This window comes from Etheostoma spectabile, chromosome 18 (assembly GCF_008692095.1).
Source record: "Etheostoma spectabile isolate EspeVRDwgs_2016 chromosome 18, UIUC_Espe_1.0, whole genome shotgun sequence".
Classification (NCBI taxonomy): Eukaryota; Metazoa; Chordata; class Actinopteri; order Perciformes; family Percidae; genus Etheostoma; species Etheostoma spectabile.
The window spans coordinates 1,847,361-1,860,228 of NC_045750.1; the positions used below are offsets into that span (position 1 = coordinate 1,847,361).

Consider the following 12,868-nt stretch of genomic DNA (forward strand, 5'->3'; position numbering starts at 1 on the left):
TCCATCCATCCATCTAGCCATCCATCCATCCATCTAGCCATCCATCCATCCATCTAGCCATCCGTCCGTCCATCATCCATCCATCCGTCCATCTGTGTGTGACCAGCTGAGCCTCTTTGTTCTCTTTTTAAAGAGTCTGTTCAACCAAAACACACATTTTCTCACTTAGTTCTTGTGTTCTCTATCTTCATGGATGTGGATTTAAGTATCCATCCAAGAGATTTCAGCCTTTACAAAAATACAGCAGAGTTGAATTAAAAAAATTTATATTTAGGAAATTATCTCAAGCAAAACAAAGAAATCGTTGCCTTTATTTGAATTCTTCTGGCATCTAATAATAAAAAATGAATGATTACAAATAGAAATACAAGTAATAACAGTAAAACAACAATTAGAATTAAACAGATATAGAAAAAGGTAAAAGAAAATATAAAAACAAGTCAAAAGACAAAATAGAAAATATGTAGAATAAATGAAATTATATGGAAAATACTTAGAAAAGATAAAACATTAAGTCTTATAATATAGACATAAAAATAGAAAATGTCAACCTAAGATCTCTACAAACAATATACCATGATGTAGTAATGCGATATATCCTATATAGAACCTCTAGGCTTGAAAACATGTTGTTGTGTGACTTGGTTGAACTGACCCTTTAACACCATCCACTCGCGATGAGGACTTTTTGTTTTGTGGGTCAGTGTATCCCACTGGGTTTGTCTTGGGATGGTTAGCACAACATTTCGGCAGCAGCCCACTAAGCTTGCAGTTACTTCAGGTACGCTTGATTTACTCTTCCGCTCCTGCTCAGCGGGACCTTTTTAATGTGCTATACACACATGAGGAAACAAAATCAAACGCACCTTAAGTAGCGAAAAGAGGAGCTGTCTTTTGTTTTTGCCTTGTTGTTGTTGTTGTTGGTGTCTGCATGTTCAGCAGTGTGCGTGTCTGCCTGTGCTGTGTGTTTGCAGTGCATACGGCTCCTCCCCTCTGGAGCAGTCCTTTTGAGATAATCAAACCTACCTCACATTACACACAACATGTCCGTGTGCGTTAGTGTCCAAGCAGTTAATCTGAGTCATTTAATGCGGAAATGTTGTCAGAGTTTGCGTACGAATGACACACGATCGATGTTTTACTAATTGTTTCCTTGTTTGCATGCATGCCTTTTGGCATGTTGCTCTTTTGGCGTGTGTGTGTGTGCGCGTGCGTGTGTGTGTGTGTGTGTGTGCAGTTGCAGGACGAAGAGCGACGGCGTAAGCAGCAGCTGGAGGAGATTCGTAAGCGGGAGGCGGAGGAGCGAGCAAAACAGGAGGAGGAGCGAAGGTGGAGGGAGGAGGCCAAACGAGAGGCAGGGGAGAAGGTCGGTGTGTCTGTCTGTGAAACTGTAGGAGTTAATTATCGTTAATTTTGTTGGATGTTTTGTTGTGATTCTTTGACGAGAAAGCACAGGAACCTATCAGGGTTGGACCACCGAGTTTTAACGTCTTTCAGCATCTTCAAAATCTCTTTTTATTGATTAGTTTTCTTTTTGTTAGGCTGGAAAAGCAAATAGTAATCAGACCATAATGGTACGCTACACTGCAGCACTCTGAAAGAGTTTAGAAAAGTGTGTCAAGATAAAACAACCAGGAAATTGCATTTCTAGGAATATTTCAATATTTTGGGAAATTCACTTATTAACCCCTCTGGAAACCCCAATACATTGTTTTTCCACTTTGGTTTTTAAACAGGTAAAACAAACTGAATATAATGTGTTAATAAGTGAGCTTCAGATGTGCTGGTTGTTAGGTTTTGTTTCGGCCAGGCTAGCCGTTTCCACCGGTTTCCAGTCTTTGTGCTAAGCTAAGCTAACCAGCTGCTGGATGTAGCTTCATATTTACAGTAGAGACATGAGAGTGGTATAAAAAAAAGTTTATTTCCCAAAATGTTGTTAATTCTACAAAAAAATGCAGCTCTTTAAAAAAAAAAAAAAAAAAAAAAACCCGAGGCAACAAAAATTGGTAAAAAATCAAAAGTGCCGATGCGTTAGTTACTTCCTTTTAATGAAAAGTGTTTTGTATAAAATCCTAAATTACATCCTCACCTCCGTTATATCACAGGTGCATGACGTTTACCTACTTACATAAAAAATAAAAAGGGCCCATTATAATATAAAGACACTGGTCCAACCTTTGGATGTACCGTGACTTCTGAAAGTATTCAAACACCTTATCACACTTTATTGTGTGATACATTTCATTTAAAATGAATTAGATTGACTTTTTTTGGCAATTACCTTTTGCAAACTGTCTAAATTGTCAAAACGAATGTATTTAACCAACCTTAAACTATGTGTATGACACAGTTAAGTCTGCAACAAGTGAATACTTTCTGCAATGACTTCATTTCGGGTACTCTGCTAATTTAACGATGCTACATGTCCATATAATGTCTCGTAAAGTAGACATATTTGGACTTTGTTTTGTACTTAAGGTGTTTTAAATGACCAGTAGTGTGATCTGGTGTACACCCACCAATCCCTGTCGTATATGTGTGTTAAATGAAACATTTATTTATTTATTTTTAATCTTTTTATCACTGTGTTGTGTCCACTGACTTCACCCTGACGCCATTATTCTGCTGCATTTTGTCCTGTGATCTGTACACCACTGATCAAACCACTGGTCATTTATTAAACTCACAAATACATATTTTTAAATGTATATTATAATATCGCTCTAACAGGACTGATTTCATGACTTGCTGAGGTTTAAAAAAAGTAGAAAAGAAGTCAAAAGTATCTGTAGTAGTATTTGTTTCGTTAAGTCAGTTTATTTGTTAAGACATTTAAGACTACCATCTTTAAGATATATTGATTTTAAGAAGTTATGACTGTCTGATGCTGTTTGTTTATTGTATAAATGTCCAATTGCATGTCCTCATCTCGTATACCCCCCCACCCAATGTGACGTGTTGCCGTGTCATGTTATGTGCTCCCACCCACCTCAAGCATGGGACTCCCATCTTGTTGTTGTTGTTGTTGTTGTTGTTGTTGTTGTCGGTGTGTGTCAGGAAGTTCAGTTATTTCAGTTTTTTTGGGGGGAAGCAGTTATGATTTTGTGAGTTTATTTAATTTAATGTATTTTTTTTTTTTGTTACCATTTCCATTCAGCATCGCTTCAGAAACTATGTTCAGGGAATGCCGCCCACCCTCCCACTTTTCCCAAAAACCACATGCTTTATATCCAGTTCATGCACACGCACACACAGAAGTCTATACCCACCCATGTGCCTCATTCCCGCCCTCAGCCATCCATACTGTACATATTCAGAGACCCAGCCACCCACTCATTCAAAACCCACACACCCACTAATCCCTCCCAGTTTCTTCAGATTCCAACTGGGCTGATTAAACCATCAAAAGCAGCCCGGATGCACCCACAGCACTAGAGGTTATGTCTTTTTGAGAAAAGATCTCAACTACATAAAACGGCCCAAAACAAACGAAACAAAACCACCACGAAGATAATCTGACTTCAGAAGCACCGACATTGACCCGGAGCAGCTGGCCTAGCTCCAAACCCAGAAATCCAAACACATTCCTGCAGCGTAGATTCATGTGTAACATCACAGACCGCTTCCCTGGAGGGTCGAGCTCGGTCGGCGGAGACCGGGTGGGCTCGAATCAAAACACCCAGCCACAAACCATGTAGTCTACACTGAGGACACACAGGCCACATATGGACATGCACACACTCCCGCAGTGATGAGGGCAAGGAGAGATGGTGGTAGACCGGCTGGTCCAGGAACAGGTTTACGTCTAGACTTAGTTGCCAAATGCCAGATTGAGCTTTTAGGTAGTGTGGACCAATTAGAGAAAGCACGATAAAGTCCTGGACATGTTTACGTTTCTGTCCCTGGTGTTTACCCAAGATCAGGACCGGTTGGTATTTGTGGCAAACCAGTTTGGTTAAGTCCAGCTCAGGGGCAACGTTTATGAAACTGGTCTTGGATTTATCGTGAAGCATAAGATGATTATGAGAGGATTATAAAAGGCATCCTTTAAGTGGTTGTTGCCAGTATGACATAGTTTGAGGAGGCTGAAACGGGAATGCCTCTTCTCACAAACAGGAGCAAACAAGTCAGATCAATTATGAACATAAAGAGATAAATAACCAACAGATACATCTTTAAATAAAAATAATGCAGCCTCTCCAGTTGTCCAGTATTGCGAAGCAGCTGTTTCTCACACGCCGCATATTTCCCAAATGTACTTTAAAACCTCAATATCAATAACATAACATTCATGGTGCAAATGTTTTTTTGAAAATAAGATAATTTCTACATCAAAATACATTATAAAGTTGCTTTATTGTATATTTCTGCTTAAAGGCATTGCTTCAGATAGATTGATCGTTAGACCATTTAATAAATGAGGCCCCTGATCTGGGAACGGTATGCAGTTATAGTTAAATAGCAGTTATATGCTTTAGTTTTGTATTATTGGTAGGCATTGGTTGGACTTGGTGTTTGTACTGTACCAGATCGTTGTGTATTGTAGTTACCGTAGTAACAGTTACAGCAGGTGTAGTTTGGCCCTGGAGTAATTGACAGATGTGGTTTTACCCGTGGTTGAAGATGGGTAGTGGAGCGTTTTCTGTCTAGTTGAGTGTGTCTGTATCTGATTAGCTAGTGAGTGTCCATGGTGAGGGGAGAGCCAATGAGGGTGGAGCTTACTAACGGGTTGTCCCCCCCCCCATAGAGGAGACAGGAGGAGGAGTACTACACTCGCCTGGAGGCCGAGCGGCGCCGGCAGCACGAGGAGGCCGAGAGAAAGCTGCTGTCGCCTGACGACCCGGCCGGTCTGTATCGGCCCCCACTGCCCCGGGACTACCAACCCCCCGTCCCCCACAACCCTACTAACACCCCCCCGCCCCCCCCACAGAGAAACACCTCCTACCTCAAAACCCAGGTCACCTCCCCCGACACGCTCTACACCGCCAAGTTTGTCTCCTACGAGGGCGACGAGGAGGACGAGGAGGACGCTACCAAAGCGGGGAGTGGCGGCGGCAACAACCAATCAGGTCAGGTGAAGCTGTCGGCGACCAGGAAGTCGTACGGCGACCTCCCGGCCTCCGCCTCGCCCAATCACGCCAGGCTGCGGCCGCCGCCGCCCACTGCGCGCAAGCCCCGCCCTCTTTCAGACGGCATCTTCCTGTCTAGCTCGTTCCAGCTGCCAGACAACAACTCCAACAGTACAGGCCCCCCCCTTCCTGCCAAACCCAGCTCCATGCCCCCCGGAGGCTTTAAAGGTAGACCCAGAGAGAGGAGGCAGGAGGCAGGAGCCAGGCTCGCCACAGCGCCCTCCGCAGCTCCCATCCCTCCCTCTCATTCACTCACTTCTTTATTTACTACCCACTCCTTCCTAGCTTAGTTCTCCTGTGTCTTCATTTTTGACCTTCAGTAGAAAGGTGTTCTGCCTTTTTCATTTCCAACGTCTACTTTTTTCCCCCTCCTTTTTATGTTTGTCCAAATTTTTTTGTCGTCAATCAGTCCCTCCGTCCATCACTTTGTGTGTTATTTTTATATGTGTGGAAATTTCCCTCCCTCTCTTCGGGCACATCGGATTGTACTCGTATTTTTTTTTTTTTTTTAATGTTGGTTTGTTCGAACACCTCCTGTCCCCCCCAGTAATTGTATTCCCTCCAATCAAACTCCCTCCCTCGATCAGCACTAGCAAACAGAAAAAGCAATCGATAATCACGCCATCACTTCTCGCTGCAGGCGAGACCCATCAGAGCCAATCATAGTACTGTTGGTGTTGTCGCTCGCCGCCTCCTTTGTGTCTGGTTTGTCGCTGCTTTGGGATGGGGGGGGGGGGTGCCTCCTCACCCCTTCCTGCCCCGTGGCTCTGCTTAGCGGTGTTGGCTTCAAAGGGAAGGAGACGCACCATTGGCTTCTCACAATCTCCCCCAGTCGCTCGATTAAAATCAGCTTTCATTTAATAAACACGGCCAAAATGCATAAACACGGCAGCAGTGTGTTGAGTGAACGGCCTCTTCTTTGTCTGTGGCTGTTTTTAAAATCGTCTTCACAAATCTGGATTAATTCTGAGCTTCTGTATACTCCAGTCTGCTGAAACCACAGCGCCTCCTAGTGGCAGATAATCCCTTACAGCTGCTTTTAAAGGTCCGGCTCGGGCCATAGTTTCCTCTCAAGAGATCAAACTGTCTTTTTTTTTCTTCTTTTTTTAACATAGATCAAATAATAAACAGCTTTTCTTCTTGTCAAATGTTTTGTCAAGATATGTGTCGTTGCTTTTCTTCAAAAGGCCTCGTTGATGCAGAGTGATGTCTAACCGTAGACGGGCTGTCTAGAATACCTCGCTCCCATGACTTTACCTCAGACACTTTTCTGTTTAAAGCGGTATTGTTATGGTTTGCTTTGGCCTTTGTTTTCAGATTTGAGCCCAAAAAAACATTGGTATGAAGAAGATTAGAGTTTTACTTCATTACTTAGGTCTAGCTCATTAGTTATGAACCAAAATAAATCTAAGGAGTTGATGATTAACAGAAGAGACAATCAGTCAGTATATTTCTACTACACAAAATTAGGCTTATTTTCTAAATACATAAAGTAATATTTTCATTTTACTTCTTGAAGATACTCAAATAAGACGAGGAAAATAATTACTCTTAGTCACAACTCGTAGACAAAGAGGTTGCCAGAAGCCATTGCTTTGTTTTGAACGAGCCATTTTAGACCTTTAGTGTCTTTTAAAAGATAAAAGAACATGTTTATAATTGTTTAAGGTACAGAAAAAAAAACGTGAGACGATACAGAGCCGGAGTAACGTCAACCACAAGCAGACATGACTTCACACCAGGACTTAGTGAAGCTATCTGAACATCCACAGACAAACAGAGCTACGATTGCAGCAGTTCACAGTGTGAACGCCGTCACTACCTGAGGTCCAGGAAACAGCTGCCTGCACACCCCCCCCCCCCCCCCCCCCCCCCCACACCCCCCCCCCCCCCCCCCCCCACCCCCCCCCCCACCCCCCCCCCCCCCCCCCCCCCCCCCCCCACCCCCCCCCCCCCCCCCCCCCCCCCCCCCCCCGTGCTTATTGAACACTAAAACATCCCCCGGACTCATGGAAAACCTGTGATTTTCACTCAAATCAGAAAAGGGTTAGAAAAACATCCCACTAATGCCCCACTACCCACACTCCCACCCACCCCAACCCCCCTCAGATAAAGATCTGCATGCCCCCCCCCCCCCCCCATCACCACCACCAACATGCATCATACACACACCCCTGTACTCTGGCTGCCAGCAGCTCACTCAGTAACCGGCTGGATGTCTTTTGCTTTTTACTGCCTGTGCGTAGCTTCCATCAGGCTGCTGTCTTTATTTAGTCTTTATTTACGTCTTTATTTACTTCTTTATTTACGTCTTTATTTACCTCTTTGCCTACTTTGCCCGTCTGTTGGGCTGTCTGTTAACCTGCCTTCCCAATAATTCGACTCCCTGTATGTGCTTTGTTGTCTGCCTGTTTCGGCTCGTCCTTCATCTCGCCTGTCTGTGTCTCTGCTGTCTAACGCTGCAGCTTTACTCAAACTAACTACAACTCCCACAGGGCATTGCGGCAGGTTCAGGTGACCAAATGGCCACCTGAGCCTCTGGCTTCCCTTGACATATGAATCTCCAAAATGTTTTGAAATGTGTGTGTGATTTGATCAGCTGGCAGCTCCAAAATGCTCTGAGTCTAACTTTAATACAAAAAAACATGAACAAATGTGGCTTTTTCTTCTTGAAACGCAGATATTTTTGTGTAATAAGAATAGAAACCACTAGAAGAAACAATGCTGACGCCAGTTTGCCTCACGAAGGAAGATCAAACTGTTGGTACAGGAAAACAAAAGAGTTTTTTTAGCCTCCAGGAGAACTGAACCGAAGTCAAAGGAAAACATTCCCAACCTTTGAGAAGCCGTTAACGCCAGCGCACGACTTTCTTTGTCAGTCTGGAGATTTTTCAATCGCAGCGCCAGAAGTTTAATTTAAATAACTTTTGGCTCCACAGAGGAATGTTGTGTTATTGTGTCTCTGTGGTGACTCTGTTCCCTGCCAGTGTGCGTTGATGTGGTTTAGAGGCTGATGTGGTTTAGAGGCTGAAGTGGGGACCCGGACTGATCTCCTCCCAGACTGCACTTAGGATCTCTCGCTCTGTTTTTGCGCCGTGAAAGCCAAAGAAAAGGGCTCAGGAGCTGCCAGCTGGATGAGTCCATCTGGGTTCACACCCTGTCACTGTGTCTGCATCCGACACCCCCCCCACACACACACACACACACACACACACACACACACACACACACACACACACACACACACACACACACACACTCTTTCCATTTCATCTGAAACACAAGAGCAACATGCATTTAGACTCCCAAGTTGTGTTTTTTGGAGTCAAGAAGTTTGATATCTAAAGTCCCGGGTTGATACCTGCAGTCATCTGGAAGGGTTCAGGCGCTCTTTTCAATAAGTAACACAACTACAGAGAAGAAGTCTTCTTCTCTGTTTGGATCCAGCACTTCCTCTCCTGCAGATGGACGGTTTTACCTGCTGTAAAACACCGGGCCTTGAACAGACTGCAGGGTTTTAGCTCTCAATTTAAACACATAATTGGCATTATTGTAATTTTTTTTTGCCTGTCAACAAGTACCATGGAAAAACCAAAAATCAAGAACCTGAGAGTCCGTCCCTCAGTAGTCTGACTTCAGTCCCCCTGCAGGGCTGCAGCTGACAGAGCGCCCTCTGGTGGACGGACTATGCAAAGCCAACGCTCATAACATATGTTTAACTTTTTACATATTCATTTATCAGAATCTTTTATTTGTCATTATAAATGATTCTGATGAATTGTTATTATTATTTTTTATAAATCCTCCATTATAAATGCCGATACCGATAGATCGGGAAATGCCTAATATTGGCCGATAATATCTGCCCGCTGATATATCGGTGGGGCTCTACCATATGTTTCCTTAGACAGTAGCACTGTAGCGTTCAGCAAGCGTTACTCAGGCCTGAGGAAATGGGGATTTGACCGTTTTTAGCTGCAGATTATTACGTAATTGCTGCTCTACTTTATGGGAAAGCTGCGTTTTGACACATGTGACACACATTGGCCCCAAAATACTTTCTTCCAAACATAATGATAGTAATGATAAAAGCAGCGGCTGCCCAAATGTATTTTTTTTTTGTTTAGTTTTTTTTTTTTACATTTACTCAGCTTTTTGTATTATGAGAATGTTCTACTGAGCATGCTCTATGGACCCGAGCACAGAAGCCCGAACTCACATCAGTTTATTATCCTCCATAGCTTCATCACAGGTTTTAGTCTTTTCATGGGATTTATTGACACTAAGGAAAATATAGAATATATTGGATAACTTATACTTCAACGATTATAAAACTGGAACTAATCGTGTTTCTTTCCTGCTGTAGCATTTATTTGGAAATAAGCCTCTGCAGGACTTCCAGGCAGATCCGGCTCCGGTTGCGTCTCGCTTTAGGACGAACGGACTGGGGGGTGTAGGAAAGACACAGGGACACATGAGCCAACTGATTAATGTCTCCTTTGGGGTCAAAGGTCGCAGGCACCGTCCTCATGTAAGACCCACCGGGCTTTAACACAGCCCAGGGTAGTATTGGATTACTGGCTTGGCTTGGATATTAAATATCTGGAGTCAAAATATTATACGAATCCTACCGTAACTGTGATTTAATTCACAGTTTTTAAATATTACACACAGTTAAATATTGGATCTTAATGAGAAACAGTCAATCTGTCAGATGTAGATGTCTCAGGACAGACGGGTGTCCAGGTCTTCAGCAGTCAGACATGTTGGACGGTGACCTCAGATCTCCCCGACGCTTCCACAGACCGTCGCCACTGCTTTGGAATGGCCCTTTAACAGCTCCGCACCGCTCAGCCTCGCTGCTCTTCTTCTTTAACGACATGTGACTGTTGAACCTGTTCCCTTCCTTCCTTCCTTCCTTCCTTCTGCTCAGGCTGGTCTGTGGGACATGAAGCGATGTGGACTGGAGAAGCTGCTGGTTGAGGGGACCCAGGTTTCTGCTCCGTTATCAAAACCGTTATGGGAATCTAACATGAGCTCTCCACTTTTGGTTGTGATTTAAAATGCAAAGGTGTCTAATTCCTTATAAATGATGGGAGTAAATGGAGGGGGGGGGGGGGGGGGGGGGGGGGGGGGGGGGGTACCAGAGACTTCAACAGCCAGCAGCTTCGCCGTCACATTTTCACATATTTAAAGAAAAGAATCTGTAATATGAAGGATGCTGACTGTTCTCTCACTGCCCCGTCGGTCGGCCGTGGGACTCCTGGACCCGGGTCAGGATTTAACTCGTACACTGGAAACTCAGCAGGAGTTGTAGGACCGGGAGAAGTCTACAACGACCCGCGAGACAAATGGACGAAGAGGTGAGACACTTCTCTTTTTTCCTGTTGTCTGGTTTACTAATTCATTAGGATACGAGTTGGTTGACGTTGAAGTGGAGCTCCTGTTGTCATTATGGATTAATCTGCTGATTACTGATTGAAACAACAAAACAGGAGTTGTAAATGTAATTTCTTCAAAATGTGTGTTGTGTGTGTGTGTGTGTGTGTGTGTGTGTGTGTGTGTGTGTGTGTGTGTGTGTGTGTGTGTGTGTGTGTGTGGTGTGTGTGTGTGTGTGTGTGTGGTGTTCTGTGTGTGTGTGTGTTGTGTTGTGTCTCTGTGTGTGTGTTGTGTTTGTTTGTTGTGTTGGTGGTGTGTGGGTGTGTGTTTGTGTGGTTGTGTGTGTGGTGTGTGTGTGTGTGTGTGTGTGTGTGTTTGGTGTGTGTGGTGTGTGTGTGTGTGTGTGTGTTTGTTGTCTCTCTCTGTGTGTGTGGTTGTGTCTCTCTCTCTCTGTGTTTGTGTGTGTGTGTGGTGTCTCTTCTCTGTGTTTGTTTGTGGTGTGAGTGTGGTGTGATTCTGTGTGTGTGTGTGTGTGTGTGTGTTGTGTTGTGTGTCTCTCTCTGTGTTTGTTGTGTGTGTGGTGTGGTGTGTTCTCTCTCTGTCTTGGTGTGTGGCTGTGTTTGGTGTGGTCTCTCTCTCTGTGTGTGTGTGTTTCTATCTGTGTGTGTGTGTGTGTGTGTGTGTGTGGTGTGTGTGTGTGTGTATTTGTTCTGTGTGTGTGTGTGTGTGGGTGTGTGTGTGTGGTGTGTTGTGTGTGTGTGTTGTCTCTCTCTGTGTGTGTGTGTGGTGTGGTGTTGCGGCAGAGCAGCCAGGAGCAGGAGAACTCTAACCCCGGCGGCGCACCCCCCGGAGGAGTCTCACCTTCAAGGAGCGCCAGCGTCTCTTCTTCAGGGGAAGGAGGGTCCAACAAGGTCAAGGCGTCTCGCAAACCATGGAGCTGGAGAAACGAGCTCAAACACAAGTAGTAGACGAGCCCCCACCCCCCCCCCCCCCGCGCCCCTTCACCACGGCAACGTCAAGGTGATCCTGGGACAGACAAAAAAAAAAAAACACGGGTTGAGAAACCGGCGCTCGCTTCCCGACCAATGACGTCTCTCTCCTCCTGTTCACGTCGTTTTCCCCCTTTTTATTTTTTTTATTTTAATCATCGAATAACTGGACCACTCACTTCTTTTGACTATATCGTTGCAATAGGAGAGACATTTATTTCTTAAAATACTTCCTCCCCTCGTTAAGGTCTGTCGAAGATATAAATATACTGATAAAGCACTGTAAAAAGGTTTTAATTGTGACAAGTGAGAAGTTGAGAATCACACGACAAAGGGGGAATATATATATTATATTTTTGTTTATGAAATGGGTTTTTTTTGGGGCCGAGGGGACGGAGAGGTTCCTTCTCATTTTAAACCAGTTTTTTTTTTTATTATTTTAATGCTCTTTTTCGGCATCATGTTTGTTTTCACACTTTTAATCGCCAGCAGAAATGCCCACAGTTGAGCTCAAGACCAATTGTTGTTATTTTGTTTTTTAAAGTGAGCGGAGCTGTTGATTTCATTCCGATTATTATTTTTATTTTTATTTTTTCTTATTTTTTTTTGTTTGAGGGGGTGATGTTTTAGATAAACTGATTCTCCAGAGGAGGGTCCTAACAGTCCAGAAAAGGATCTTTAAGTGCACAACATTACTGTAAATATCCGGGTCCACAAGTGTCTCACTCTTTTACTACTGTAGGAAGCTGCCAGGCGACTAAAAACTGCAACACTAATGGGATTTAACCGCATTTTGGACAGGAAGTTCTGCTAGAACTGGACCGTCTCCCCGCTGCTCCTCACCCTCAGTGGAGTCGACGCTTTCGCCCCGATGTGACGTAACAACTCATTTAATTTGAAATCAAATGGTCATTCTTTGCAGAGTTGTGTGAGATTAATTTGATCCATTGTACCCGAAATTCAAGCCAGAAAAAAAATAATTATTTTTTGACAATGTGATTGTTGGTTTTCACTCTCTTCTTCTTTAAGTCCTTGTTCGCGTTACAGATATTTATTTCAAACATTGTGGAGGGGGGGGGGAAAAAAACACACACACTTGCACAAAAACTCGTTTTTCTTTTTCTTTTTTTCTTTTTTTTTTAAATATTAACTGTGTATCTGCAAACTGTTTTAACACGTGGATTACATTTGGGACCTCTCGTGGTGATCTGTGTTTTTCTGCATTAGAGACGGAGAAATGTTCTGTTTTTACACCAGCCCGAGTTCAGGGAGATCCAGATGTTTGTTTTTTTAGGATTGGAGTCAAGTTGACAGGATTGAGTGTATGTGTGTGTGTGTATATATATATATATATATATATATATATATATA

At 43.7% G+C, this 12,868-nt stretch overlaps 1 protein-coding gene and 1 long non-coding RNA gene across 2 annotated transcripts in view; one reads left to right on the top strand and one right to left on the bottom strand.

Moving 5' to 3' along the window:
• The window catches only part of LOC116706303 (uncharacterized), a 17,701-nt gene extending 7,749 nt beyond the window's left edge, over positions 1–9,952 (bottom strand). Inside the window, exons 1-2 of the long non-coding RNA XR_004336197.1 lie at positions 9,708–9,952; positions 8,387–8,389 (exon numbers count right to left, since the gene is read on the bottom strand). This is a non-coding gene — a long non-coding RNA (uncharacterized LOC116706303). The remainder of the gene's footprint in view (positions 1–8,386; positions 8,390–9,707) is intronic.
• The window catches only part of afdna (afadin, adherens junction formation factor a), a 137,030-nt gene extending 124,461 nt beyond the window's left edge, over positions 1–12,569 (top strand). Inside the window, 6 exon segments of the mRNA XM_032543055.1 lie at positions 1,238–1,366; positions 4,748–5,297; positions 10,408–10,492; positions 11,317–11,353; positions 11,356–11,408; positions 11,410–12,569. Of these exon segments, the coding sequence (XP_032398946.1) occupies positions 1,238–1,366; positions 4,748–5,297; positions 10,408–10,492; positions 11,317–11,353; positions 11,356–11,408; positions 11,410–11,473 (918 nt within the window). The 3' untranslated portion in view covers positions 11,474–12,569.
• The last annotated feature ends 299 nt before the right edge of the window (positions 12,570–12,868 follow it).